This window comes from Natrix helvetica (genome assembly GCF_964273705.1).
Source record: "Natrix helvetica genome assembly, chromosome: Z".
In the NCBI taxonomy this organism is placed as follows: domain Eukaryota; kingdom Metazoa; phylum Chordata; class Lepidosauria; order Squamata; family Natricidae; genus Natrix; species Natrix helvetica.
The window spans coordinates 15,604,366-15,632,053 of NC_138554.1; the positions used below are offsets into that span (position 1 = coordinate 15,604,366).

A 27,688-nucleotide genomic window follows, 5' to 3' on the forward strand; every position below is an offset into this window, starting at 1 on the left:
CCATAGAAGGCATTTAGACAATCTGCTCCAAAGGAGAAGGTTCATTTTAGAAGTCAAGATACTAAAGCATAGCTTTTGAAGAACAGTAATTTCTGAGAGATCTTCATTTCCAAATAAAAAATTTGGAAGAAGATTTATCTCACTCAACATGGATGCCTTTGGCCTGGTCCCTATGCTAAGTGAGTTGCCTTTCCTCAAAACTCTTCTTCTTTGCATTATTATTATTATTATTATTATTATTATTATTATTATTATTATTATTATTATTATTATTATTAATTTCTGATCTCACACCATTGTTATTAAATTGAAAACTTTGTCTTGCTAATCATTTAAAATTGCAGAGAATGATGCATCTTGGGTACCAGACTGGTATTCACTTACTTTCCCTACCGGATCGCAAATGTGAGGATGTGTGTATGCAAATGGGACCTTCCATGCATGCACTTTGATTACATGTGCGGCTTGCACGCATGTGCAAGGCTTGAAAATGTGGCTAAATAGGACAGCTTAGAGCTGGGGTGGGTGCGTAGGCCCACCCGTTATTTCCTCTACGGATTCAGGTGAATTAGTCCAAACTGGCTGAATACCTTCTCTGTTGGGTTCCCTTTAATGAGCAAAAGAAATTTAAAAGTCCTCTGCGATTTAGCTTTGAAGATTGCAAAGGTGAATTTTCTTTAGATTAAATATTGATCAACATTGGGATTTCAAGGCACCTTGCTAACAGCAGAAAGCAGATTAGTTTCTCTTTCATACCAGGGATAATGTGAAATATGTAACATGTGACATTGTATATGGTGTATCTTTAAATAAATATAATGCAGCTTCATAGGAAGGCTGTAATTCTAGGCACATTGGTCAGAGAAGAAGATGTGTTGAATTCAGCTACTGCTTTGCAGCAATGTTGATATGCATTTTCTATTATCATTTGAATTATGTATTGTCCACCACCACCATCATTGGGAAGGCTGGGTTGTTCTTAACCAATGGGCTTTTGAGCAATCCAGCCAAAAGTTTTTGTTGAAGTTGTTCCATTTATAGGATAATTAACAAACCCTCTAGTTTTCTTCCCTCCTCGTCTCTTTTTAACATATGGTGACAATTGTTATAATTGAAGTGAATCTGTACATTCCTTGGATGTATATCTAGTTTTCTTAATTACTTGCAGTACATTAATATTACTTTTTTTAAAAAAATAAACAGTTACATCACTAAGAACATATTTCTAAGTAGACGTATAAAGAACTGCTGTGAAATTCTGGTAATCTTTAATGAAAATATTTCTTACATATTTCTTATTCTTTTGCAGCTTTGCTTCATATTGTGCTCCAAGTATCCTCATCTGCAGGTAACATTTCAATTTTCCTTCCTTCCTCCCTTCCTTCCTTCCTTCCTCCCTCCCTCCCTCCCTCCCTCCCTCCCTCCCTCCCCTCATTCTATTCATCCATTGAATATACCAAAAGTGAAGGATGAATAGCTCATCCAAGAAGCTTCTTCAGTTCTGACTAGATGGGAGGGAATAGAAAGATTTATACTCCTTGCAGTCATCTGGTCATTAGTATTGCTTTTGGGAGGTATTCAGGGCACTTGGGGGTTTGTCTTTGCCCTCAGGGTCTCCTTAATTGTGAAAATGATTATGCAAACTTTTCTGAAACTGCTGAAAGGACTGTGTTGTAACTGTAGAACTTTCAGCAGTTCCAGAAAGGTTCCATACCTGTTGTGGCCCAGCAGGAGCCGTTGGAGCTGCCACCAGACTGAGAGCAAGGGTCCCTATGAGTCGGCTCTGGAGGATGTGGAGGACCCTGGGCAGGGTTCTGACTCTGAGCAGGGATCGGAGAGTCTGGTCGGCCACCAGGAGGCGCCTGAGGCATGGAGCAGCAGTGAGAGCCAAAGGAAGGGGACTCCTGATGCCATGCCTTGGAGCAGTGGGGAGGAGTCACGGGACAGTGACTCAGACATCAGCAGGGAGTTATTAGATGCTCGTTACCGCCACGCCCACAGGTGCAAGGAGCAAGTGCGCAGTTACCGGCAGTAATTACTCTCAGCTGCTGATAAGTAGACACCTCTCCAGTCTTTAAAAGGACTGATTGTGCATATGCCCTTTGCAGAAGTCAACGTAGGAACTATTGGGAAAGTTCCGTCTTGTGAGCTTGGCAGGCCGGATAGCTGCTATCGTGTCTCTGTGCCGGAGGGTTCTGAGAGCTTAGTCGTGGTGGATTGCTGCCAAGGATCTGTCTGTCTGTCTGTGCAATAAATCCTGTTGAAGTAGTTTTGGTCCGGAGTGTGTTCTGTGTTGGCGAGGGAAGAAGGGGGGTCAGAACACATACCCAGTTGCTTCTTGAAAAAGCACTTTTGGGACAACCATGACCTGGATGACTGAGAATCCCTGTAATTATCTCTCGATTAAAGGGGATTGGACAAAAGCTAGAAATTAACTCACTATTCCTCTGCCTGGTTAAGATCCAAAAACATTATACGCTTCATATCCCATGGGTGGGTTTCAATTTTTTTTTATTACCGGTTGAGTAGATGTGGCTATGTGGGAGGGGCATGTGACTGAATGGGCGTGGCCAACTTGACATCACTCACACCCACACTCACTCAGTCACATGCTGTTGTCCCCCTCCCTCCTAGCCATGCCCACCAAACCGGCGAAAATTTCTGTTTTGCCAACTGGGAGGCTGGCAAAGAAGTCACACTTTTCTCACCATTACCAAACAGTGATGCCCTCCCCCTATAGACTGATGAACAGGAGGGCAGGAAAGAAGCTGGTCTTGGGAGAGACTTTCTCTCCCCCACCAGAGAGCCTGTGCAGGAAGAAAGCAGACGGGCTGGTTTGAACATGGGCAGGCGGTTTGTGGCCGGCACCTACTTCGCTTGTTGGGGCAGGCGCAACAATATGCATGTCATAGCAGTGCCCAAGCACCCTGCATGAGTGAAGACTGTGTGGGTGGTTGAGTTCTTCTTCCCTCTCTCTCTGCCCACCTGCCTCCTGCTGCTTTTCCTCCTGCTCCTCCCCTGCATTGTCAGGTCACAAGGGCCAAAGAAATGATGGCAGGGAGTTAAACAGAGATAAGAGGATGCCCGGAGAGGCATTCCCCTTTGCCCTTGATGGTGTGGGGTGGTTGCTTTATCATGTGTCTCCTTCCCTTGCTTGGCTGCTATTGCCGGGGTGCCGCCAGAGCAAGGGAAGGAAGGAGAGGGGCCAGGGAAAAAAAGGAGGCACGCCCTTGAGATTTTTTTTGACCTGTTGCCCCTCCTTGCCAAGGCATCAAGGTATCCTACGGACATGTAACAAGAGTTTGTGTGGACAAGTAACAGCAACAACTGGTGTGTATTTCATGGATCACAATGTTTTGCAAAACTGAACCATCCAATTCCTGATGTGCAAGAGTGAAACATTAATTGCTGGTTGCTCTATCTTTATCTGCGGCATAAAGAAATAGAAACCAAGCCTTTTCAAGAACTGATTATCTGTGGGGGTTTTTTTGCATCAGTGGAAGTAAGGAATGTTTGCTTTTTCTTTTCTGTTTTAATTCAGTCACACTTGCAAAAGCTTTTTTGCAAACAGCTCCCTTCTGCTAGAGCTAGGGAGAGAGGGGGGGGGGGAATATTTGTTCATCAAAATCTTCTTGAGTTAATGATAAGAATCTTGATATGTGCAACAAATATTTATGATGATGATGATGATGTGATTAATCTTTGGTGAGATTCACAGCCTTTGGGGCTGGTTGATAGCTCAACAGCTCGAGTCCTAACCAAGGACTTAGGAACTGTTAAGGTAACGTCAGAGGATATAACTTGTTCCAAATAGGGTGTTTTTTTGTAGAGTCAGAATGTTCAAGTCAGGTAAATTTAGACTTTTAAAATAGGTATTGCTCCAAGGGCTCCAATTACAATTCGGACAACACATGAATTCTTTTTCCACAGTCACTCAACCTCAATTTGCAAGTCCCAGTATTTTGTGATTTTTTTCTTGCTGTTTATCTTCAATTTGCGCATTGCAATGTCAATGAACCATACTTTTTTCTTTTCAATTATTATGTCAGGTGTGTTGCAGGCCAAGTGCCTGTCAGTCTGGATTCTGAAGTTCCACAAGATTTTGCCTTTCTCATTCTCTAAAACCTTCTCAACCTGATGGTCCCAGTGGTTTTTGCTGTACTCAAATCCAAACTTTTTGCACAATATCCAGTGAATAATCTTAGCAACGCGGTCATGGCGTTGTAGGTAGTCAGTTTGTGAAATTTTGCTGCACCCGCTGATCAAGTGGTCGACTGTCTCATCTTTCTCATTACAGAGGTGACATTTGCTGTTGGTGGTAACATGTTGAATTTTTGCCTTCATGCAGTTTGTGGCTAAGGCTTGTTCTTGAGCTGCCAAAATAAAGTCTTCTGTTTCTTTTTTCACTACTCCTGATCTTAACCAGTTCCAAGTTAGTTTTTGGTCAGCTTTGCCTTCAATACTTTTCAAGTATTGGCCATGCATAGCTTTGCTTTTCCAATTTTCAGCTCGCTTCTCAATTACTTCTTCCTTATATTCAGCTTTAAACTTAGTTATCTTCAAAAGGCCTCCTTCATTTACTTCCTTAATCACTGGTTCTTCATTTTTCTGGATGTAATCATTCAAGCTGTGTCTTTCTCCTTCCACAGTCTGCTTTACCTGTAGGAGTCCTCGACCACCCTTTGCTCTTGGTAGATACAATCGGTCAACATCACTTTTAGGGTGCAAAGCATGATTCATTGTCATAAGCTTCCTTGTTTTTCTTTCCAAATTGTCCAACTCCATCTTGGTCCAGTCAATTATTCCTGCAAAGAATAGAATCACAGGTATAGCCCAGGTATTTATGGCTTTTATGATGTTTCCTCCACTCAGTTTGGACTTTAATATCTTTTGAATTTGTCGAATGTACTTGGCTGAGGTTAATTCCTTGACTTTATTATACACTAAGTCAGAGGCCTCTAAAATCCCCAAGTACTTGTAGCCTTCTTCTGGTTTTACTGTCTTTATCATTTCTTCATTCTCAAGTTGTATTCCATCATCTTCTATGACCTTGCCTGCTTTGGCTGTCATTGTTGCACATTTGTCAAATCCAAACTGCATACTAATATCTTGGCTAAATTCTTTTGTCCTTTCAATTAATAAATTCAGTTCAGCTTTTGTTTTACCAAACAGCTTCAAATGATCCATGTACACCAAATGTGAAATTTTCAGTCCTTTCTTTGCAAGTTCGTATCTACAGTTCACCTTCTTCAAAATGGTTGTCAGTGGTAGCATTGAGAGTATACAAAGTAGGGGTGAAAGGGAATCATCCTGGAAAATTCCTCGTTTAATTTCAACTTCACCCAGTTCTTCTCCATTAGCCATAAGCTTCGTTTTCCAGAGGTTCATTGAAGTTCCCATGAATTTTTGTATGTTGCTGCTGATGCCAAAGATTTTCAGGCATTTCTTGATCCAGCTGTGGGGAACTGAATCAAACGCTTTCTTATAGTCTATCCAAGCCATGAACAGCTTGGTTCATCTTTTCTTTGAATTCTTTGGGATTAGCTTGTCAATCAGCAGTTGGTCCTTTGTTTCTCTTGAATTTTTGCAGCATCCTTTCTGTTCTACAGGAAGCAAGTCATCTCTTTCCAAGTATCCGTAAATTTGGTTTGCAATGATACCAGTAAGGAGCTTGTATGTTGATGGCAAACAGGTGATTGGCCTATAGCCGTGATGGCGAACATATGGCACGCGTGCCAGAAGTGGCACGCAGAGCCATCACCAGTTCCTCTTCCAGGTTCAGGTGCAGCAGCCGGCTGGTCTTGATGCGCATTGGCATGCCAGAAAGCAGAAGTGGAGCCACCCGGTGCTCATGCACACGCCAGGAAAATTATCTTTTTGTTTCCAGGGTGCACATGTGTGTCAGCCATTTGGTGATCTGGTTCCTGCCACGCATGCACGTCAAAAAACCAGCAACAGGAAGAGCAGCAGCCACGCATGCCAAAAGACATGGAGAAAGGTTCCTGGCCATTACTTCTTAGTAGAGCTGTGGTCGGGGCTTCCTTCCCTCCCCAACTGAGCGGGCTTCTTGCATAGCCCCAGCCCTCCAGCCCGTGGCTCATCTGTGGTCCAAAGTGCCTGGCCGGCTGACGTGCCTTAGAAAAGCAGCGGCAGCCACAAGGGGAAAGGCAGGAGCGGCCGGCCAGCCCCTGCAGTCACTCCCACACCACCCAGAAGCAGCACTGTGACAGCTGCCGGGGGCGAGGGTGCAGCAAGGCCGGGCTTCCCTAACTCCCCAGCTGAGCGGGCTACTTACATAGCTCCTCTGATGAGGATCCACGGTCTGGAGTACCTGGCTGGCTCGGGTGCCCCAGAAGAGCAGCAGTTGCAGCCACCGCAGCTGCTCCCATGTCAGCGAGCCAGGCCCTTGGCTGCTGTTAATGTAAGTGTAAGGTGCTGGGTCCATTCCCTCCAAAATGGCTGTTATATTCCTCCCTGCACTCCGTCTCCCAGGCAGGCGGAGCAAGAACCCAGGGCCAAGCCCATCGACCACAGCCTCCATTTCCAAGAGCAGGCTGTTCAGTCTCCCCCAGTGCAGTCCGAGAGACAGCAAAGAGCCTCAGGAAGGTGGGGGAGGCTGTTTTCACTCTCCCCAAGCTCCTTGAAAGTTTCTTGAGCCTAGGGAGGGTGAAAAATGGGTCTATCGCGGGCCAAAAGGGATGGGTCACACGCATGTGCAGGGTGTGTGCACGTGCATGTGCAAGGTGGTCGCACGCACAGCATTATGGGTATGGCATGCCCACGTATTACCCCCTTGCGCTCCCCCCGCTTTTGGCACGGGAGCCCAAAAAGGTTCATCATCTCTGACCTATAGTTTCCAGGCTCCTTTCCTTTTTCTTTATCTTTTTGGATCAAAAATGTCCTTCCAGTTGTCATCCATTAATCATTGTCAGGTGTTTTTAAGATCTGGTTCATTTGGGCTGCCAATCTTTCGTGCATACTTGTAAGTGCCTTTAGCCAGAAACCATGTAGCTCATCTGGTGCAGGTGCACTCCAATTCTTCACTTTTCTTGACTGCCTTTGCACCATTTCTTTTGTTATTTTACTGCAATCTTCTTATTCTCCAAATTGTATCTTGCTTCCAGGCTGCTTTTGACCTGCTTGTTCTTTAGCTGATCTTGCCTTAAGTTCTTCAAGTTGCTCAAGTCTTCATAAAATTTTTTGATCTTCAATTCCCACCGAATGTTCCACTTAAGTTTCCCCTTCTTGCCTCTTTGGTTCCTTTGAATTTTCAAACCCAATTCTTTGGTGGTTATGAAGGCTGCAGCATACATCATCTGGTTTGTTTCAGCTAATGTAGTGATTTGAATGGTTTGCACAGCCACGTTGACCTTTTTTAGTACATTTCTCAATTCTTTCCGGTTCACTTGGTTCAGCTTTGGCAAACGTGTTCTTTCAGCATCTTCCATTTAATGCTTTATTTTCTCAGCTGATTGAGCACTGTCTGTTGGTGCTTGCTCTTCAGTGCTTCCTTGTTCTTTATCTTCATCCATTTCAGCAGCCTCTTCCTCCCTTTCTTCCTCAGTTTGCTTTTGAGTCTGCAAATCATTCTTAATGTTACTCTTCTTTGTTGGTATACTCAGACCATTAGTTGCTTTCTCTTCGATTCCTGTTAATTCTGCTGTCATGAAAAATTTGTGGCTCAGAATTACACATTGTTGGTCCATTAGCCTTTGTTCACTGATATCACAGTCCGTGTGGTTCACCTTCCAAATCTGATACATTCGTTTTTGAAATCCACGTTTTTCTGGCTCAGGCTGATAGTAAGCTCCCATAATAGAGATGTTTTCTTCCCTAGTCCAGATTTTTCACTTTTTTGCTTTTTCTTCCAGTAGCTTGTCAGCTCCATGCCCTGGTTGCCTAGCAGAGAGAGCTGAGCCCTGTAGTTCATTTTGTGCAGAATGCCCAGGAGCCATAGCATCCAATGGAACCCTTGTTAATCCGGTTGACGGTTCAGCCGGCATAAATTTCATTTTTCTCATATTCACCATGTTTGAATCGGTTGTGAAGCAAATTTTGTCTGGCCCTTCACCTAAGACCTGTCTGATATGGTTGCACCTGTTCAGCATAGCCCTTAGGATCACTAGAGCATGCAAGCCCCTCCACCACGACAAGGTAAAGTTCCTTGGAGGGGTTGTTGTTGTTGTTGTTGTTGTTGTTGTTGTTGTTGTTATTATTATTATTATTATTATTATTATTATTATTATTATTATTATTATTATTATTATTACCCCTTCCATCTTCCATTCCTGTAATTTCTGCAAATGTGCTCTTGATCTCCCTCTCATTGTATCCCTACTTGTTACCTTATAATCTTCTGAAAATTGTCTTCTATGTTCCAGGATCAATGGCACACAATCGCTATAGTTAAAAGTGGAGAAAATTTAGTTCTTTCTGATATATATATATATATATATATATATATATATATATATATATATATATATATATATATATATATATATATATATATATATATATATATATATATATATATATATCAATGTGTGACCAATAATTTCTTCCTCTTTGCTAACAACAAAGAGTTTTAATGCATGTAACAAGTGCAACTTGAATCTGGCCATTTCTTGATTATGTTAACAATATTTCCTTTATATTTCAACCCCTTCACACCGACTCAGCTCAAGCTAAAAATGTTGAAAATGTCTGTTTAGAATTAAGCTTCAATTCATGCAAAATATATATTTCAAAATGTGCAAGGAAAGCCTCATGGAGACCTTGGTGGCAAGTCCTTAAAGGACCCATGTCTTTTTACCAGCCAGATTCAGTCAAATCTGAATTGTGATGGCTGTAAGCTGAGGGCATATACCACTTCAGTATCTGATTTTTAAAATATAAACAATGCAGGGTTTCAGCAATTAGATGGTCTAGACCGGAGATGTCCAATCTTGGCAACTTTAAGACTTGTGGACTTCAACTCCCAGAATTCCCCAGGAGAGTCAACAGCCACCAGGTCTGGAGGTGGCTGATGAAGAAGAGGAGAAATAGCTGGGTCCAGTGCCTGATGCACAGATGCACAGAAGGCAGAAGAGAGGAGAGCAGTGGAAATCTATGGGCCGGTCCTTAATAATTTAATAATTTAATTTGTTAGCCGCTCCGTCTCCACAAGGGACTCGGGGCGGCGTACAATAAAAACATACATAAATGCATATAAACATACACATACACACATACACATACATATACATACACTGGAGGAGGTAACAATTAAATACATCATGATAATAATAATAAAATTAGCCATTAAAAATATCCCATAGTAAGATTACAAATTTAAAAAAGGACTGTCGGGAGGAATAGAATAAACTACGGTTGAGCCAGGCCAGATAATTGAAAAAGGTGGGTCTTGAGCTTTACACGGAAGGAGCGGAGATCGGAAGTAATCCTGATGTCAGAAGAGCCACCTGTCCCTGCCCTATTGGGTTGCTGTGCCAAACCAGACAGTGAAAGAAGTAGAAATGACAGACTCAATAATTCCTCTATATCAGCAGATCCTTCGTCACTCTGAACTTTCACTGGTGCTAGGCCATAGGTGCAAAACATAGAATAGAATAGAATAGAATAGAATAGAATAGAATAGAATAGAATAGAATAGAATAGAATAGAATATATCTTTATTACAGTCATAGACCAGCAATAGACATCACTTTTTACAATATATTTAAAAAATAGTGCATTAATAGTGGATCATAACAACCCAGTTTAAAAAAAAAACATGTTCTCAAACTGTTATGGTCACTCCCTAGTTTACATGGGTAAAAAGCTGATAACTTTGTGAATAAATATAATGTTCCAAAAATTGTTAGAAATATATCTGAAAAATTGGTACAAGTTGGCAGCTATAATTCTGTAACCAATTTTTTTCTTGTGGACATTGCAGCACCACAGAGTTTTGCCACTGCATGCGTAGTAGACGGGTTTGAATCCTGGAGGAGAAAGCCTAGATAAAAATGGTTTGCCCTCCCTGGCAATCTCTCCAGTAAGGGCAGAATATATGCTGACCTATAAACTCTGTATAACTCACAGTATAATAAAACATGTGAGATATATTCAACTTCTCCTTTACCACCTATAAATACCCGTTCTGCTATTGGTATTCTCTTATACCTGCCCTGGAGGAGTGCAAAACCTAAGATTCATCCATGATTGTGAAGGCATTATAAGATTCTTTAGGTCTTTCGTGAGCATTTTGCTGCTATTTATGTTTTTTATAGGCTTCTGAAAGCCTTAGAAAAGAATGGTGGTTGATTTAAGGAGTGGATTTATCAAAAGTCATGAAACTTTTCAGGCAGCCTTATCTCTCCCCACTGCAGCTTCACATAGAAAGTGAAAATAGAGGAGCTGCTTCAGCCAAGATATGAAACTTTTCTTCTGACTCATTCTTGAGACCTGCCCAGTCTTCTGTGTATCACAAATAGTAAGAATTTCTGACATAATAAAGGAGAGAGAAAATCCCCACTAGCAAGGATTGTCACCCGACTCGTCTCAAAAGAAAGATTGCTGATGAGTCCGAAAGTATATTCAAGTATTTTCCAATCTGGCTGCTTTTTAATTATGCAAGCTTTCCTGCTTGAATGCATGGTCTTGTTTATTAACAACCAGTGGTTTTTTTTTTCGTTTTTTGTTTGCTAAGTTTTATCTCTTGAGATACCTCAACATTTTTTAAAAGAAAAACTTAAACTGATGTGCAAGTTCGAACATTTGTAAAGGAAGGAGACGTTTTGCCTATACTCATTTTCTGACTACAATGAGACTTGGTAACTTGGTTGTCAAGCGAAGTAGAGACTAAGTGAAACTATGACTGTTGCTCATGATCTGAATTCAGCTTTCCTTTGTTCTGCAGACCTACAAAAATTGTTGCTAAATGAGGAAGTCACTAAACTACTAATACCACTCTATAAAGCCTTAGTAAGGCCACACCCAGAACACTGCATCCAGTTTTGGTCACCACACTATAAAAAAGATGTTGAGACTCTAAAAAAAAGTGCAGAGAAGAGCAACGAGGATGATTAGGGGACTGTAGACTAAAGCATATGAAGAACAGTTACATGAACTGGGCATGGCTAGTGAAGAGAAGGACCAGGGGAGATAGCAATGTTCCAATATTTGAGGGGCTGCCACAGAGAGGATGGGGTTAAGCTATTTTCCAAGTCACCTGAAGGCCAGACAAGGAATAATGGATGGAAACTGATCAAGGAAAAAATCAACCTAGAAATAAGGAGAAATTTTCTGACAATGAGAACAACCAACCAATGGAACAGAAGTTGCCTTCAGAAGTTGTGAGAGCTTCATCATTGGAAGCTTTCAAGAAGAGACTGGACTGCCACTTGTCAGAAATGGTATAGGGCAGGAGTGTCAAACTCGTGGTGTAATGTTGTCATGTGATGTATCACGACTTTTTCCCCTTTTACTAAAATGGGGTTGGATGTGGCCAGCACATGACACATCTGGCCCGCAAACCACGAATTTGACACCCATGATGTAGGATCTCCTTCTTGGGTGGGGACTTGGACTAGAAGACCTACAAGGTTCCTTCCAACTCTGTTAATCGGTTACCATGCAACTTTCCTGAATAATGCATGAAGTTTCCCAAATTTGCTTTACAAATTTACAAGATTTATAAAATAAAGGTAAAGGTTGCACTCACACATATGGGCTAGCTGTTCCCGACTCTAGAGTGGTCCTCACCTCTGTTTCAAAGCGAAAGAGCCAGTGCTGTCCAAAGACGTCTCTGTGGTCCTATGGCCAGCATGACTAAACATGCCAAAGGCACACGAAACGCTATTGCTTTCACACCAAAAGTAGTTCCTGTTTTTCTACTTGCATTTTTACAAGAGTTCAAACTGCTAGGTGGGGAAGAGCTGGGACAAGTAGCAGGAGGTCACTCCGTTACGTGGCGCTAGGGATTTGAACCACTGAACTGCCAACTTTTCTGATAGACAAGCCACCGAGCCACCACATCCCTTATAAGAGTAATAAGGGCACCCAATTCAAGTACCATATAAAGCAAGCAAATAGTAAACCCCCTCCAACCATATAAATGAAAAATCAACACTATATAAATATAAAATATATGTTGTTTAGTTGGATTGGATCTCAGTATGGCTTTTGAAGCTGACTTTGAGGTTGTCTCCACCTTTTGCTAACCCAACCATCAGCCCCCTGGAACCAGTCTCATTCTGATGTGTTTAATTGCTTTGTGTTTCATTACAGAGCCTCTAACTCGACCCATGCTTTCTGTGTGGCCTGAGTACCAGCAATATTATGAAGGAGAGACAATCAGGCTGACCTGCTCAACTTTCCACAACTTGACAATGAAGAAAAACTTGACGGTGCAAGGTTACCGATTCTTCCGAGAGGATGGGCAGCAGATCTATGAAACAGCCCCGAATGCTTACAGAGATGGCATGATGGATATTTGGGCACAAAGGAACGACACCGGAAATTACAGCTGCACTTATTGGCTGAAAGAAGCAGACAGGGAGGTTCAGTCGGACCAAAGCCACAGTACCAGCATCCAAGTTAATGGTAAATGATGTTTACAATCCTGTAGAGCACAGGGAAGCCTCTGTGAAGTCATATCTCCTATTTCCACAAAATCAGCTAAGTAATTTAAGGAGCTACAGCATTATGTCCCCAATTGTAGTCCAAGACTACTTACCGTCCTACCCATCTACCTATCTACTCTCTATCTAGTCTCTGTCTGTCTGTCTGTCTATCTATCTTTCTATCTGCTCACTATCAATCTTTCGGGAGAGGGGGCGGTCTATAAATACGAATAATAAATAAATAAATAAAAATCTATTCTCTATCTATCTTTTATCTTATCAATCAATCATCAATCATCTATCTATTCTCTATTCTCTATTTATCTATATCTATCTATCTATCTATCTATCTATCTATCATCTATCTATCTATCTATCTATCTATCTATCTATCATCTATCTATCTATCTATCTATCTATCTATCTATCTATCTATCATTTATCTTTCTATCTATATCTATCTATCTATCTATCTATCTATCATCTATCTATCTATCATCTATCTATCTATCTATCTATCTATCTATCTATCTATCTATCTATCTATCTATCTATCATCTATCTATCTGTTTTCATGGATTTTCACGGGTGTAGGTATGCTGGTCTTGTTGATTTCAGTTGTTTTCCCATGTAAGATTGAGATTGTCTTGGCAACATTTTGGTGAAGTCTCACTCACCATCTTCAGGCTGGGTTTTGGGCTTAAAGTGTGGTCAGAGCTGCCGTCTTTCTATAAATCTTGGTGGGGGTGTGTGGAATGCTGGCTTTATTTCAGTAAGTGGAATGATTGGTTGTGTGGTTGTATCATGATTGGTAGATTAGTGCTAATTGGTGCTGGTTGTGTGTCCTTTGTTGTTTCATTTTGTAATGGCCTGGGTGGTGGGTGGGCTTGTTTGTTGACTAGGGCTGGTTTCCAGATGTCTGGTAGATGGGAGGTATCATCACGTTTATTCATGTTGTGGGGGTGTTTCTCTATTTCGATAGCTTCCATAATTATTCTCTTGTTGAAGTGTTCAGTTTTGGAGATTAACCTGGTTCCTTCAAAATTAATTTCATGTCCTGCAGCTTTAAGGTGCAAACATATATATTTGTTTCCGTAGATTTTCACGGGTGTAGGTAATACAACAAGACCAAATATATATATTCATTCTCTATCATCTGTCTGTCTGTCTGTCTGTCTGTCTGTCTGTCTGTCTGTCTCTATTCTCTATCTATCTTTATCTATTTGCTATCAATTCTCTATCATCCATCCATCTACCTATCTACTTACCTACTAACCTACTTACCTATCTATCTATCATCTATCTATCCTCTATTCTCTAACTATCTATTCTCTATCTATTTGCTATCTATCTATTCTCTAGCTATCTATCATCTATCTATCTATCTATCTATCTATCTATCTATCTATCTATCTATCTATCTATCATCTATCTATCTATCATCTATCTATCTATCTATCTATCTATCTATCTATCTATCTATCATCATCTATCTGATTTGTATCCTGCCTTTATTATATAGAAATAACTCAAGGCGGCAAACATAACCAACTCCTATTGTCCCCACAATGGCAACCCTGTGATGTGGGTTGAGATGGGAGAGAGTGACTGGCTAGCTTAGCACCTCTATTTCCCAGTAGGCATAGAAGGGGTTTTGGCTCTGTGCCAACGTCTGCACCACCAAAATACCTTCATTTTGATTTTATTTCCTAGGCACTATACTTTTCTGCTCATATTGAAAAAAAATTAGAGGGAACATTGCCACCTAGCCATGCCCACCTAGCCATCCCCATATTCTTTTCAACAAAGCCTTGGGCCACAGACTTTGGGCCCTAGACAGGCAGACAGCAAGATGGGATAGAGAGTGGTGGAGAGGCTTGGTAAAAATTGAATACTAATTACCCAATTCTAGAAAAGTAGGTTCTGAATCAGTGGTGGGATTCAAAATTTTTTACTACCGGTTCTGTGGGCATGGCTAGGTGGCAATGTTCCCTCTAATTTTTTTTCAATATGAGCAGAAAAGTATAGTGTTTGAGCGGCACATTTTCATGCCTGAGCACCTGAATTTTTTTCACAGATGTCACCTAAGACAACAACGAAATCAGTATTATTTGAAACTCAAAGTTATGTTTCTTCAAGGTACCCGCTTAATTCAAAGTGTTATATAATATCAGTATCACTTAACAACGCTCCTGCTTAGCAACCAAAATGTTGGCTCAGGAACTCTGGCATTTGAAGCACGCAACTCTTAAAGCTGTCAAGTTACAAGACCCTTGCACCCCTAACCCTTTAGGGAAAAAAACCCAGGGGTCTTCAAACCTGACAGCTTTAAGATTTGTGGACTTCAACTCCCAGAATTCCTCCTCCAGTCATGTTTCAGCGACGTCATCTGCGTGGATCTGCTCCATCTTTGCTTTCTTCATTGTGGGCAGGGCTGCTGCTGAAGATGCCGACGAGTTGCCACCAGAATAACTGCTGCTACCTCCTCCTCCTCCAACAGCACCACCAGATTTGCTCCTGAGCTCAGCACCGTGTTACCCCTGCCCGCTCCTCCTCCTCCGTGCTTTTGAGGAGCCATGAGGCTTTTTTTCCCTCTGCTCCCCCCCGCCTTCCTACTGTCTCCTGCAGCCTCATGGCTCCTCAAAAGCACGGCAGAGGAGGAGGAGGGGGCAGACATAACCCAGCGCTGAGCGGAGGGGAGGCGCCACTGCCACGCGTGGAGATGCCGGCTGGAGCTTTGGCGGCTTCATCTCAGCCGCAGAGCCAGGCGGCAAATCCGGCAGTGCTGCCTGTTAGAGGAGGAGGAGGAGGTGGCAGCAGTTCTTCGGGTGGCGGTGGGGGCTTTGGGGCTTCACAACTAGCCTCAGTCGCCCCGTGCTCCTCAAAGCAAGTCTGGGGAAGTCCTTTGCAGGTGGCGCATTCTAGCTGCCTGCAAAGGACCTCCCCAGCTTCTGGAGCCTGTGGCAATAGAAGTCACTGCACGGCAGTTGAAAACTGCCGTGCAGTGTTTTCTTGCCACCTGCGCGGCCACACAGCCGCGCACCTTAGAGGGAACGTAGCTAGGTGGGTGTGGCATGGTTTGGTGGGCATGTCAAGGGAAGGTTACTGCAAAATCCCCATTCCCTCCCGATCAGCTGGGACTCGGGAGGCAGAGAATAGATGGGGGGGGGGGGGGGCAGTGGTAATTACCGGTTCTCTGAACTACTCAAAATTTGCACTACTGGTTCTCCAAAACTGGTCAGAACCTGCTGAATACCACCAATGGACTGAATGTTATTAAAACTCTAACAGTAAGAATAGTTAGAGGTAGAGTCGGCGACCAGGGAAGTGATAGGCTCTTTTCTAGAAAGAAAGCAAATATATGTGTCCCAGGATAATGTTGCAGGAATCCAGTTTGGGTTGGTTGGTTATCAGGTCCAGAGGTTTTGTCTTCTGAACTTTTGGACTCGTGCTGGAGCCCATCCTCAGGATCTTTCTCTCTCAACAGTGTGTGAACGAGAAGTTCCCTGAGGATGGGCTCCAGCACGAGTCTGAAAGCTCAAAAGATTAGCAATTGTACTTAGACATATACCATTTCATAGTGCTCTAAGCAGTTTACAGAGTCAAGAATCTGGGTCCTCATTTTACCCACCTCGGAAGGATGGAAGGCTGAGTCAACCTTGAGCTAGGTGAGATTCGAACTGCCAAATTGCAGGCAGCAGAGGTAGCCTGCAGTACTGCACTCTAGCCACTGCTCCACCTTGACTAAACCTCTAGTCTTGGTAACTGACCCAGCCTGGTTCCTGCAGGCCAGGGGTGGGTTCCTGCCAGTTCTAACCTCTTCTATAGAAGAGGTTCCACAAATCTACAGTGCTGTTTAGAACCGATTCCAGCTCCCTCCCCCATGCCCGTCCGCACATCATCAAGCTGAAGAGCGAGAGGAGGAATTCTGGGAGTTGAAGTACACAAGTCTTAAAGCTGTCAAGTTTGAATATCCCTGGAGTTTTTTTCCCCTAAAGGGTTAGGGGTGCAAAGGCCTTGTTACTTGACAGCTTTAAGATTTGCACACTTCAATGCCAGAGTTCCTGGGCCAACATGACTGGAGGAGGAATTCTGGGAGTTGAAGCCCACAAGTCTTAAAGCTGTCAAGTTTGAACACCCTTGTGAGTTTTTTTCTAAAGGGTTAGGGGTTCAAGGGTCTTGTAACTTGACAGCTTTAAGACTTGCACACTTCAATGCCAGAGTTCCTGAGCCAACATGACTGGAGGAGGAATTCTGGGAGTTGAAGTCGACAAGTCTTAAAGCTGTCAAGTTTGAACACCCCTGGGGTTTTTTTCCCTAAAGGGTTAGGGGTGCAAGGGTCTTGTAACTTGACAGCTTTAAGACTTGCATGCTTCAATGCCAGAGTTCCTGAGCCAACATTTTGGTTGCTAAGCAAGAGCGTTGTTAAGTGAGTTTCACCAAATTTTACAAGTTGACCATGCCCACCCAGCCACATGACTGACAAGCCACTCCCACTCAGTCACATAACTGGTAAGCCACTCCCACCCAGTCACATAGCCAGCAAGCCACTCCCACCCGGTCACATGCCCAGCAAGCCACTCCCACAAAGCAGGTCACACCTACAGAAGAGGTTCTAAAAATTTTTGAACCCCACCACTGCTGCAGGCGCTTCTCTGTTGTGTTTTCTCAAGCAGGAAACACACAACATGTATGGGATATTTTAATTTGGATTTCTGCACTGAGCAGTAAGTTGGGCAGAAGGCTGGGCTTTTATCTAAAGGTGTTTTTTATTATTATTATTTGTTTGTTTGTTTCTCAGTCAAACCTACCACCAAAGATCTCCTTTCCAATGACTAAGTAGCTGCAACCTTGCTGAGCTTCTAAAAGATCAGATTTTGTGTTCCAGACACAAAATTGTAGAAGGAACTTGGGGCCGTTGCATCATTTGCTGCAACAGCGTCGGAGAGGCGGTGATTCAGGGGAATAATTGGGTCACTTCATTTAAACGTTTAGCTCTTCAAAAGGGAAGTTTTCCAAAACAGTTTGTAAAGTGGTAAACGCCTAACTTCTTTCCTGAATTCAAAAACCAAGAAACATTTAATTGAGCCCAAATTGTAAACAATAAGAACATGGCTAACAGCATCCAATGGGTTAAACAACTTTGCTGCAGCATATACATTTAAAATGATAAAGAAGTTCATTTAATAAAAGGCTAGCGGAAAATTTATTTAAAATCCATTTTCTTTATATGAACCTTATCTAGCCTGGAAATACTGCAGAGAAGATAAAGGCTGACACCCCACCTCTCTCTCATTCATTCATTCGTGTGTGCGTGTGTGTGTGTGTGTCTGTGTGTCTGTGTGTGTAGTTTTTTTTCCTTAATATAAAACACAAATAAAATAAAGTTAGTGGGAAAAGGAAAAGGGAAGGGAAAGAAATGAAATGAGGGAAAGAAAAGAAAAGAAAAGAAAGAAAGAAAGAAAGAAAGAAAGAAAGAAAGAAAGAAAGAAAGAAAGAAAGAATCAGTGACTTCCAACTTCTCTAAAACAAATCTAAAACGCTGATATCAGTATTTTATGCAATAAAGATTCACTTTTTGTATTTAGCTGAAGGGAGGCCACCAGTCAACCAAAATGGAAAACAAAAGAGAAGCTGGCTACTATTGGGAACTTCTGAGTGATAAGTTTCTATATTAGCAAATAACCTACTGGTTAAAAGAAACTCTGAAAAGTCTGTCTGTCTGTCTGTCTGTCTGTCTGTCTGTCTGTCTGTCTGTTGTCTGTCTGTCTGTCTGTCAGTGTATGTATTGTATGCCAGAGAGAACCCGTGTTCTGAAAGATATAGATGTAGCACATTCTGATCACTAGATGGCAGCAAAACACTGACTTATGTCACATTGACTTATTCCCCCCCCCCCTTTTTTTAAAAAAAATTAAACTACTGTTTTCAAATTTCAGTTGCCCTTTCTTGATACTGATTCTTTCATTGTTTTTAATTCAAGGAAAGGCAACCTGGTTGGGTTTAGTACTGGGAAGGAAAACCACCAACAAATCCTGCAGCTGGGAAGGGAGATGATATTGATGATAGATGAGAAAGAGAGAGGGAAAGAGAGAGATTTTATAGGAGGGAAAGGAAAGGAAAGGAGAGGGCAAGGCAAGGCAGAGAAGAAGGGAGGAAGGAGGAAGGGAGGGGGAGGGAGGGAGGGAGGGAAGAAGGAAGGAAGGAAGATATTCTCTAACAGCTATCTCAAAGGATTGGCCATTTTAGCATTCTCATCTGGTAACTCAGTTGATAAATGTTGCAACACGCAGAGCTTCTTCCTCTTGGGGCCAACCACATTTATGGCTGGTATACTAAGCAAAACCAACCTCTTGATTTAAATTATGGCTCAATGTAATACATGAACCCCAAGTTTCTGTCTTTAGTTACAACTGGCTGCAAGATTATTTAAATAGAACCAATTCTGTTTAATTATAGCATGTTTCATACATCTGCCTTTGTGTTTGTGCATGTCAGCTCATGTTTGAGGGGCCAGGTAAATTAGCAAACGTAAGAACAGAGAGAAGGTAAATGGAATTGCTGCAGGCAGTGATAATTGTTCATAGTCATCATTCACAAAAGCCTCTATAAGGTTTTTGGTAAGGATGCCATGCTTCAAGGGAATCTTTAAGATATGACAAGAATGATTCTTTGTTGATTTCACCACAAGGGATTAACTGACTTCATTGTGGGAACCACCAATAACAGTGAATTCTAAGAGGGTTTCTGAAAGTATGTATAGTTTCTGAAGTTATAGTAAAGGTAAAGATTTTCCTCACACATATGTGCTAGTCGTTCCTGACTTTGGGGAGCGGTGCTCCTCTCTGTTTCAAAGCCAAAGAGCCAGCGTTGTCCAAAGACGTCTCCGTGGTCATGTGGCCGGCATGACTAAATGCCAAAGGCGCATAGAACGCTGTTTCCTTCCCACCAAAGGTGGTTCCTATTTTTTCTACTTGCATTTTTATGTGCTTTCGAACTGCTAGGCTGGCAGACGTTGGGGCAAGTAATGAGAGCTCACTCCGTTATACGGCGCTAGGGATTCGAACCGCCAAATTGAAGGAATAATATACCCAGGTCAAATAAGATTTTTTAATTCATATGATGTCTGATATTGAGACTAAAACGGGTATCTCATTCCTTCCTCAACCAAAGGAAAGGATATAGCAGTGTTCCAAAATTTGAGGGGATCCTATAAAGACGAAGGGTTCAATTTATTTTCCAAAGCTCCAGAATGCAAGACAAGAAATGATGGATGGAAATTAACCAAGGAAAGAAGCAACCTAGAATTAAGGAGACATTTTCTAACTATGAGAGCAATAAACCAATGGAATAGCTTCAGGGGTTGGCTTCAAAAGTTGCAGCAATAGGTTCGCTGCCCTGCTGCTGGGTGGGCGTGGTCATGGTGGGCATGGCCTAGGCGACCTCCTGCATAACGGGAAGGGGGGCAGTTTTCACCCTCCCCAAGCTCCGGAAGCTTTCCTCGAGCCTCTGGGAGGGCGAAACGGCTTCCCTCAGGCCTGTTTCCTCAGAGGCTAGAAACAGGCCTGTTTCTGGACTTCCAGAACCTCGGGTAGGCTCATTTTCCACCTCTCCCCAAGCCGCCGTGTGGGGCCCTGCACTTACCTGGCTTGATAAACGGGCCGCATGGAGAATCCTGGGAGGGGCAGGGAGGGGTAGGAGGAGGAGCCAGCCAGGGGTGGCATTTGGGGGTTCACCAAACTGGGCAGAACCCCCAGTAACCCATCTCTGAATAGCTTGCATCCAGAAGTTTTAGGTGTGCCATCCCTGGTGTCTTTTTTAAAACGAGTCTGATGGATTTTCATGCAAGTTCTAGGTTGCTTCTCTGCTTGATTAATTTCCACCCATTATTTCTTGTCTCGCGTTCTGGGGGCTTTGTAAAATAGCTTGACCCACTCGTTTTCGTAGGAGTCCCTCAAATATCGGAACACTGGACAGCCATTTGCCGGAAATGGTATAGGAAGTCTCTTGCTCGAGCTGGGGGTTGGACTAGAAGGCCTCCAAGGTCACATCCAACTCTACTATTCTATGTTCTGCGCTCATTACTTGCCCTTGAGGAGAAGCTGAAAAGCAAGCAAGAAGAAGACGGGGCTGAACATGTGCCTCTCTTTTTTTTCAGTGGCCCCACCATCTCCATCTCTGAATTACACGACTTTTGACTACAGAAAGTCCATCAGCATGGAATGCACAGCTCCACCGGAAGCTAATAAAATCAAGGAGTTTCGCTTCATGACAAACAACATGGTTGTCATGATCAGAGCTACCGTCAACAGCTCCTACACATACAACCTCACTGACGTGAGAGAAAAGAATGTGACGACCGTGAGGTGTGCCTACGTTGAGAACCTCCATGGAAGAAATGTGGTTTCCAGGAGCAGCAATCCAATCTTTGTTGACCAGCTAGGTAATGTTGTTTCTAAGGTTCCCATGTTCTTTTTTTTTTCCCTGCCAACCCGCTGCTGAATATCTATGGAGATTCTCAGTCATCCAGGTCATAGTTGTCCCAAAGGACCTTATTTCAAGAGGCAACTGGACTTTTCTGGTTTTTTCCTTGAAGACGTTTCACTCAGTGGTAGGATTCCATTTTTTTTTTACTATGGGTTCTGTGGGCGTGGCTTTGTCAACCTGATGTGGTTTTGTGGACGTGGCTTTGTGGGCGTGGCAGGGGAAGGATACTGCAAAATCCCCCATTCCCTCCCCACCCCACTAACCTGCTTTTCAGCTCTGTTCTTCTGTTCAGGGCAACAAAAGAGGATTGGCTAGGAGGCAGCGGGGGGCGGGGCCAGCCCATTTGCCGGTTCTCCAAACTACTGAAAATTTCCACTATCGGTTCTCCAGAACCTGTCAGAACTGGCTGAATTAAATTAAATTTAAATTTACTTTATTGTAATTGTATGTATATATGTTACGGTGAAAGACCGAAATCTGGTGAATGTCGACATTCACCAGTGAAAGACTGAATATTTCATTACATTGTTTTACATTCGGACCTTCACCGGTGAATGTCGACATTCACATAGTCGCTTGGTGTATGTCCGAAAATACCCTTATCCTCTCGACACCCTTACCCTAATCCCCTCACCCTAATACCTCGGCTCCTCGCTTCCTTTTAAGCGTCTTCTATTCGCGGAGTTTTCTTTTTAAAAACCTGCGATCCTTAAGAAGACGCTTAAAAGGAAGCGAGGAGCCGAGGTATTAGGGTAAGGGGATTAGGGTAAGGGTGTCGAGAGGATAAGGGTATTTTCGGACATACACCAAGCGACTATGTGAATGTCGACATTCACCGGTGAAGGTCCGAATGTAAAACAATGTAATGAAATATTCGGTCTTTCACCGGTGAATGTCGACATTCACCAGATTTCGGTCTTTCACCGTAACATATACACAGTATACCCATACAATGAAATTCACATAAGGCCAAAAGACCAGGCCCAACACACATGACAATCCCCATACACACTCCCACCCACCAAAAATTCCCCGCCCATACCACCTCTGATTTCACTTCTCATCCAAGAAGCTTCTTCAATTCTGAACAAATTCTTTTCTGAAGAAGCTTCTTGGATGAGAAGTGAAACATCTTCAAGGAAAAACAAAGAAAGTTCAACTGCCTCTTGAAAAAGCACTTTTGGGACACTCTGCTGAAGAGCTGGCCCAGAAAGAAGGTGTAAGAGGTTGCAATGAGATCAAAAACGATAGCGAGACCACAGAGCTTGCCAAAGCTGCTTTGTGATTGATGAATCAGCACTGTTTGTTAGAAAAGCAAAAAAAATAATCAGTCTAATCTGATTCTGAATAAGAACACTCGCCTGCTTATTAAAAGAAGTGAAGGATGTGGTAAGTTTGTGTTTAAAAAAAATACACATTTTTTTCTCTCTCTCTTCTGATTTAGGCATCAGATGGGTTCGATTGTTGGCTGTCGGTGGGAGTTTCTTCACTATCAATGGGCTTATCTTTTTAATCTCCTATTGCATTTCTTTAAGAAGCAGGTAAAGCAGATTGGAGGCATTGGTAGAATGATTAATCTCTTTAGAGGTTTAGTGATTTCATTTCTTCCACACCTTTGAGAAGATAAATTGACAAAGGTAGAATTTACATAGCCGGGAAGAAACAAGCATAGAAATCTCATTTTTATCTCCAGAATAGTCACCTCAAACTTCTTCAAAGTCTTCTTCCTAACCAATAAGGATTCTAGTGCCCATTATCCCAGCATAGCTAAGGAGGATGGGAGATATAGGACAACTCCCGAAGAGCCAATTTTGTCCTATTTAGGACTTAAAACAGGAGTTTTGTGACTAAGGAGGTAAATCTGACTTTTGCAAAGATTGGCATGTTCCAAAATGTTTTTTTTTAAAAAGGCCAGAGAAGATACAGGTGAAACTATAAAATAAATAAATTTGATTGAAATAAATTACCGTATTTTTCAGAGTAAAGAGGGTGAAAATCTGAGTGCATCTTATGCACTGAATGCAGCATTTTTGGCCTACCAAAACATCACCCCCTTTGCCAAAATGGACATGCCATTTTTGCTTGTTTTTGCCCAATACCATCCCCCAGGAGCACTCTACAAGCCTCCCAAAGGCTCTGAATACCCCCCTTCCCCTTTTGCAAAAAATGAAACATGTAGAGAGCTTGGGAAGCCTGCAGCTTTTTTAGAACAATTACCTCTTCAAAATCATGGTGCATCTTAAACTCTCGTGAGTCTTATAGTCCGAAAAATATAGTAAATGTGTTCCCTGAGATGACTTCCTCCATCCAGGATCGTCTCCACCAATAATTGGGAAAGGCTTTTTAGGAACTATATCCATGATTCTGTGTGTGGTCCTGAGGTCAAGTAGCCCATCAAGTTAGCCTTTAACAACCTAGGACAAGATTTTAAGGCCTACTTTTCTTATGAATAGAGGTAAATATACGTGTTCTAGGATAATGTTGCAGGATCCAATCTGGTCGATCAACAGGACCAGACATTTAGTCTTCTGAACTCTTAGACCCATGATGGCAAACCTATGGCATGCGTGCCACAGGTGGCAGGCGGAGCCATTTGTCAGGGCACGCATACCATAGGTTTGCCATCATGGGTTTCTGACTTCGGCCTTCTTTTGAGGCCATTTTTTTGCACTCTGTATGCTTCCTTGAAGGCTCTGGAGCACTAAAAACTGGCTCTATGGGCAAACCAGAACTTCAGAAACATAGTTCCAGTTTGCTCGTGGGGCTGGTTTTAGCCCTCTGGAGCCTTCAGGAGCTTTCAGGAGGCTTCCTTGAAGGCTCCGGAGGGCAAAAAAAAGACCCTACGAGCAAACTGGAAGTCAGTTTGTCCGTAGGGCTGTTTTTCATCCTCCGGAGCCTTCAGGGAAACCTTCTGAAGGTCCCTGAAGGCTTTGGAAGACTAAAAACGGCCCTATGGATGACTTCCGGTTTGCTCATAGGGTCATTTTTTGCCCTCCGGAGCCTTCACAGAAGTCTCCTGAAGGTCCCTGAAGTCTCCGGATGATAAAAAATGCCCTATGAGCTCGTAGGATAGTTTTCTGCCCTCCAGAGCCTTTAGGGAAGCCTCTGGAAGGCCCTTGAAGACTCCGGAGGGCTAAAATCAGCCCTATGAGCAAACCAGAAGTCCATTCCTGAACTTCCAGTTTCCCTGTAGGGCACTCCAGAGGCTTCAGGAAAGCTGAAGTCTCCAGCGGGCCTCCCAGGGGGCAGGGAGGCTGTTTTCGCCCTCCCCAATTTCCTATAAAGCCTCTGGAGCCTGGGGGAGGGTGAAAAAAGCACATCAAAAATGGGGGGAGCACTGGTCACGCATGCATGCATGCTGGGGTTGTGGGTGTGGCATGCCCGCTCTTGAGCCCCCTGCGCTCCCCCTACTTTTGGCATTCAAAATACAGCCATTGTAAACTCAGCTGCTTACCTTCTAAGGCAGCCCGGGTAAGTAGAACAGTGGAGGTGCAGAAATCAGCTGTGCTGCGCGAATCAGCTGAGCCACAAAGAAGGAAATATAGAACAATATAGGGTGGGGCCGGGTGGGCAGAGACAACTGTTTATCGGAACTATTGGTTTGTCCGAACAGGTCGCGGCCACCATTGATGGAGATCATCCTCAGGGAACTTATCTCTACCAAGTTCTCTGAGGTTCGGCTCAGAAGACTAAAACTCTAATCCTGGTAAACAACCAAGATTGGATCCTAATTTTCTTCTTTTGGACAGCAAAATCAGAGGTGGGATGCTGCTGGTTCACCCTAGAATGGGCGAACCAGTAGTGGCAGTAGTGGGAGGCTCTGCTCAGCCCCCCCAGATGCTTCTGTGCACGCACAGAAGCATCACGCAATCGCACGATTGTGCATGTGTGCACGAGCGAACCGATGGTAAAATAAATTACACCCCTCCATTGACCATTATGTACTTAAACTAGAAATGTGCCCTTAAAAATAATTAGTAAAGCTTTTAATTTCTGTCCTTGACAGCATGACAGAGGACAATGTTCCCATTCCCATGGTATCTAAACCCATTCAGCCACCCACTGTGTCAGATCTCTACTGTTGGCCCATTGGAAAGGCACAATAGCAAGAGACTGAGTCAAAAAAATCTGCAAAAATCTGAATGGCCACTGGTGGCAGCAAAATGTCAGAGAAAAATCATGTCTCCTTGCTGCCACCTCTAGGTTAGCCCGTGTTTTGAAGAAAAAATATATTAGTTTTAATGTAGAGAACACCACAGGTATATCCCCCAAGGAAGGGCTGATGTTCCATAAATCCTTGTGACAAATTCTTGAAAAGTCTTCATGGCGTCCTCTCTTTCTCTTTCTCCCATCACTGGCCATAAAGCAGGAGTAAGTGAGCTATTCTATCCAATCAACACTTCGGAGGTGTGTTCTTGTCCAGCCCTGCAGTGAGTTCTGTCATAGAGAGGCCATGGTTGCTCTTTGTCTCCCACTCCTTTTCTTGGATGATTAAGCTCACAACATGAGTCAGTAGTCTGGGTTTTGATATTTCTGCAGTACAACAGACTGGACACAGTTATGTTACCCTAGGCATGACCCCAGAAGTTCTGTTGCAACCTGATGATGTCCTTAATCATCAAAGGGGAGGACGGGGAGGAGAAGCAGGACACCTGTCAACAATCTGCTTCTTTGAACAAGGTTTAAAATGGGGGAATGTAGGAGATGACCAAGCTGAGCCAGAAGGCAGGGTCAAATGCATCATTAGTATGGAGTCTCTACAATCCTGTAAGAGATCTAAGTCCAGCCTCCCTTGAAGCCCATTGATATCTGGCACCAATTCATCTTGACCGTTATTAGTTCGGATTCTTGTGTATCCCAAGCATGGAATAACCTTGCAGTACAGGTAGCTCTCGACTTACGGCAGTTTATTTAGTGATCGTTCGAAGTTCCAACAGCGCTGAAAAAAGCGACTCATGACTGCTTTTCACACTATGGCCCTTGCGGCATCCCCATGGTCACATGATGAAAACATTTGGCAACAGGTTCATACGTATGACGATTGCAGTTTCCTTGGGTCGTGAAATCATATTTGCGACCTTCTGACAAGCAAAGCCAATGGGGAAGCCAGATTCACTTAACAACCGTGTCGCTGACTTTACAACTGCAGTGATTCACTTAGCAACTGTGGTGAGAAAGATCATAAAATGAGAAAAAAAACTCTCTTAACACACGGCTCACTTAGCAGCAGAAATTTTGGCCTCAGTTGTGTTCCTAAGTCAAGGATTCTACTTTGGAACTATGTCCTGACTCCTGACTTCTTGCAGTCTATTAGAGGCTTGGAGTTGAGGGCATATATCCATGATGATATATCTTCCTCCAGAAGTTGTGAATGCCCCAACACTGGAAGTCTTTAAGAAGATGTTGGATAGCCATTTGTCTGAAACGGTATAGGGTTTCCTGCCTAGGCAGGGGGTTGGATTAGAAGACCTCCAAGGTCCCTTCCAACTCTGCTATTGTATTGTATTGTATGATGAACCTATGGCATGCATGTCACAGGCAGCATGCAGAGCCCCCTCTGTGGGCATGCCAACCGTCACCCCAGCTCAGCTCCACCGCCCATGCATGCATGCTCCTGCTGGCCAGCTTGTCTTTGGGTCTCTGCCACGCATGTGCACAGGGGGAGAAGGGCGCATATGTGGGGGTGCTCACATTGCATTTTGGGGGTTTGTGTGTGTGTATGTTTCCCCCCCCCCCGGCACCCTGTTTTGGGCCTGGGAGGCCTCCTACACCAACCTGGAAGCCAAAAATGGGAGAAGGGGTTGCATGCAAGGGGATGCGATTGCATGCATGGGGTGGTGGGTTGCATGCAAGGGGGGGGGTACTCACATTGCATTTTGGGGGTTTGTGTACATGCGCGCTTTAGGCACTCGGTGCCAAAAAGTTTAGCCATCACTGGTCTATATAAAACTCCCATGTTCAGAGGTTGTATATCTTGCATAATCCACTTGCCAGAGAGTGGATAAGCAACAGAAAATGATGGCCCCCTCAAACCTGGCCTATGAGCTTTCTATACAAGAATGCTCCCCCACCCCTGCCCCATTATGTATTGTCTATGTATCTATTACGTATTGTCTGTATTTATCTAAACCAGACCGATACCTCCAAAAGCATTTCCTAGTTGTTATTTTGCTGCCTTAAATGGACTAACTCTAACCTTTGGCTATTTTTTTGTTTCTTTAAATCTATTTTTCAGATCTCTTCTTCAGAAGTCTGAAAGAACCATCTGACTGAGGTCAACCTCATAAGCTACTCTTTGGTTTGAAATGCGGTTGGATTAATGGTGCTTCAGACAACATATTAGACGCACCCTTAAGCCACCGGCAACATACAATGCATCTCTCCCTTTAATTAATTCCCCCAAATGTAATATTTCTGCAGCCCTGACTTTTTCAGCTGATATTTTCCTGCAGTTTGGCGATTCTCAAAAACATATGAAAAACCTCAGCAAGAAATTTTGACTTTTGCAAATTTGCTGTTGCAGTTGCTCTTGTTACTGTTGCTTTTTCTGCTGCTGTTTTAAATAAACCAGGGTTTTCCCGTGTCAATATCTT

The 27,688-nt window shown here is 43.2% G+C and overlaps 1 protein-coding gene across 2 annotated transcripts; it reads left to right on the forward strand.

Annotated features, from left to right (window-relative positions):
- On the forward strand, positions 1-27,682 carry LOC309401088 (immunoglobulin superfamily member 1-like). 2 transcript variants are annotated; one of them, XM_081970038.1, is made up of 5 exons: positions 1-179; positions 12,274-12,588; positions 20,767-21,051; positions 22,540-22,636; positions 27,331-27,682. In XM_081970038.1, the coding sequence occupies exons 1-5, from the start codon at positions 149-151 to the stop codon at positions 27,362-27,364; spliced, it is 762 nt and encodes a 253-aa protein (XP_081826164.1). In that variant the 5' UTR covers positions 1-148; the 3' UTR covers positions 27,365-27,682. The 2 variants fall into 2 exon arrangements, with proteins under 2 accessions (XP_081826164.1, XP_081826165.1); XM_081970039.1 differs by lacking the exon at positions 22,540-22,636.
- The last annotated feature ends 6 nt before the right edge of the window (positions 27,683-27,688 follow it).

What these genes read in the sequence shown, in the direction of transcription:
- LOC309401088 (XM_081970038.1), top strand. Translation starts at nt 149, where the DNA reads ATGGATGCCTTTGGCCTGGTCCCTATGCTAA. An exon ending in TGGCCTGGTCCCTATGCTAA is followed by an intron (nt 180 to 12,273) that starts GTGAGTTGCCTT and finishes GTTTCATTACAG; the next exon opens with AGCCTCTAACTCGACCCATG. An exon ending in TGCATTTCTTTAAGAAGCAG is followed by an intron (nt 22,637 to 27,330) that starts GTAAAGCAGATT and finishes TCTATTTTTCAG; the next exon opens with ATCTCTTCTTCAGAAGTCTG.